The 2,053-nt window shown below is 34.5% G+C and overlaps 1 protein-coding gene across 2 annotated transcripts in view; it reads right to left on the bottom strand.

The window, feature by feature from the left end:
* Positions 1-2,053, bottom strand: part of gys2 (glycogen synthase 2) — a 46,227-nt gene extending 44,174 nt beyond the window's left edge. For both annotated transcript variants that reach the window (XM_015058526.1, XM_015058527.1), the window contains exon 1: positions 1,690-2,053. In XM_015058526.1, coding sequence (XP_014914012.1) covers positions 1,690-1,813 — 124 coding nt within the window. In that variant the 5' untranslated portion in view covers positions 1,814-2,053. The remainder of the gene's footprint in view (positions 1-1,689) is intronic.

The raw sequence follows: 2,053 nt of genomic DNA, 5'->3' as shown, positions 1-2,053 counted from the left end.
GCAGGCATTCACAATCGATCTGCACACGGATCGTTCTTTTTCCTGTTTATTGACCAATAGAGAGCTGGACGTAGAAGGCTGCTGCCCACCTCATTTACATATCAACGAAGCAGAAATACAGCGAGGAAATAATACAGAAAACAATACAGAAATAAATACAGAAAATGGAAATATATATTATGCTTTTATTTCTTATCAAAATATATATTTATTCTTTTATTTATATATTTCTACTTTTATTTTTATATTGATTCTTTTATTTATTATTATGTTGGATATATATTTATTCTTTTATTTATATATTTATTCTTTTTTTATTCATGTCTGATATATATTTATTCTTTTATTTATATATTTATTCTTTTATTTATTATTATGTCAGTTTTGGTCCTCCATACTTTATTAACCAGTCAGACTTATCAACATAAAAAAAAGACTCCACAAACAAAACTGTCAGCAGATGGCGGTATCACCCTGTTAAAATAACTCAGAATAGTCCAAATAGTTTGGATGTCTCTTGCCTTTCTGTCTTCCTTTGTTCCTTTCTTACAGAGCGCTTCTGTCATGTTTCTGTTTTCGAGCAGGAATAGAAAGCTCATGTTTGACCAGTTCTGTCTCCGTCATTCTAGCACCTAAGTTTATGGTGGGTTTGTATCCTAAAGAAAAAGAAGTAAAACTGTATATATCTCACAAATGAGAAATTAACTTGCATGCTTAAAACCTTATATAGTAGGACAAAAATATTCAGTACTCGATGGTCCACATGAATTGACTAGTAAATTTATCATCATTGCTTGGAAACGGAAAACCTCTGTGAAAACAATAATATAAAAAGATCCGATGTGTCCCCTTTGGGGCTCCATATCTTTGCATTAAACAAATGGTCTTTTTTTTTTTTTCTATTTAACACCAAATAGTATTATTAAATGTTCTCATCTTTGGCTATACCTGGTTGGTGTGAAAAGACCTAAAAGACAGAAACATTTGACCATTTTAGGTTGAATGACTGTGGGTCAGTAGTGTGACTGAACTTCTTACTTCTTTTTATTGGATATAATTACTGAAAATTAAGTTCCGTAATTAGGAAATGTGTTTGTTTTTTTTTTATCTTTCCCATCTGTACCTGTGGAAATTTATTTCAAAGACTAACATTTTGAAATAAAAGCTATTGTATGAATTTGCACAAAAAATAAATAAACATTTAGTTTTTGGAATCTTAACTTTGTCATTGGTTTGTTTTCTAATTTTGTTTTTTAATGTGTTTTTTTCTGGAAGTCACAAGCCACACTGAATCACTTCTTTTAAATGGGATAAAGAAAAGACAGAAGACAAATACATAGAGCGGGGCCCATCTCTGCCACTTATCCAGCTTATCTACAGCTTAATGTTTAACTCCACACAGAGAGTAGACACTGTGCTCTGTGGAGCAATATTTACTTGTTGAAGAGCAAAGATTATGTTTTAGGAAAACAATGCCAGAGAATGTATTCTTATTGTGAGGAAATCTTCATTTGCCAAACCAGAGTGATTTTACCTTTATCACATACTCTGAACAGAATTACACTTATAATAAGTTTGTGATCAACTGGGAAGCTGTACCAGTTTTATCTGGTTAAGGTTTAAAGAAATCTGTCTTAAAGTAAAAGACCTTAGATAAAGTAGGAACAGCTGAGTTGCAGTGTGTCTGACCTTTGTTGGTGACCTCCCATGCCACTTCAAAAAGCATCAGGTCTTCCACAGGCAGCTCATCGTCCTCCCAGGCTGGAAACAGCCCACTCAGGGATGTAATGGACAGGGAACGTGACAATGGCATATTGTTATTTCTTGAAGTGCAGTAGAAACAAATGGAAAATAGCCACTCCTCTGTAGTTTTCAGAGAAAATCTTTTAGAACTGTAGGGTATGCACTTGTAGGTCCTGAACTCAGTAGGAACAGAACTGACATGAGGCAGAATGGACGAAGCAGCAGAGAGTCAGGAGGGTAAAGAGCTTCCACCCCGCCTACTGAGCATGACCTGATGCCAGCAGGAGGGACGTTTACCTCCAACACTCAC

Source organism: Poecilia latipinna, unplaced genomic scaffold, assembly GCF_001443285.1.
Source record: "Poecilia latipinna isolate Pla-1442-1.1 unplaced genomic scaffold, P_latipinna-1.0 Scaffold1547, whole genome shotgun sequence".
Classification (NCBI taxonomy): domain Eukaryota; kingdom Metazoa; phylum Chordata; class Actinopteri; order Cyprinodontiformes; family Poeciliidae; genus Poecilia; species Poecilia latipinna.
This window is presented reverse-complemented; position numbering and strand designations above follow the sequence as displayed.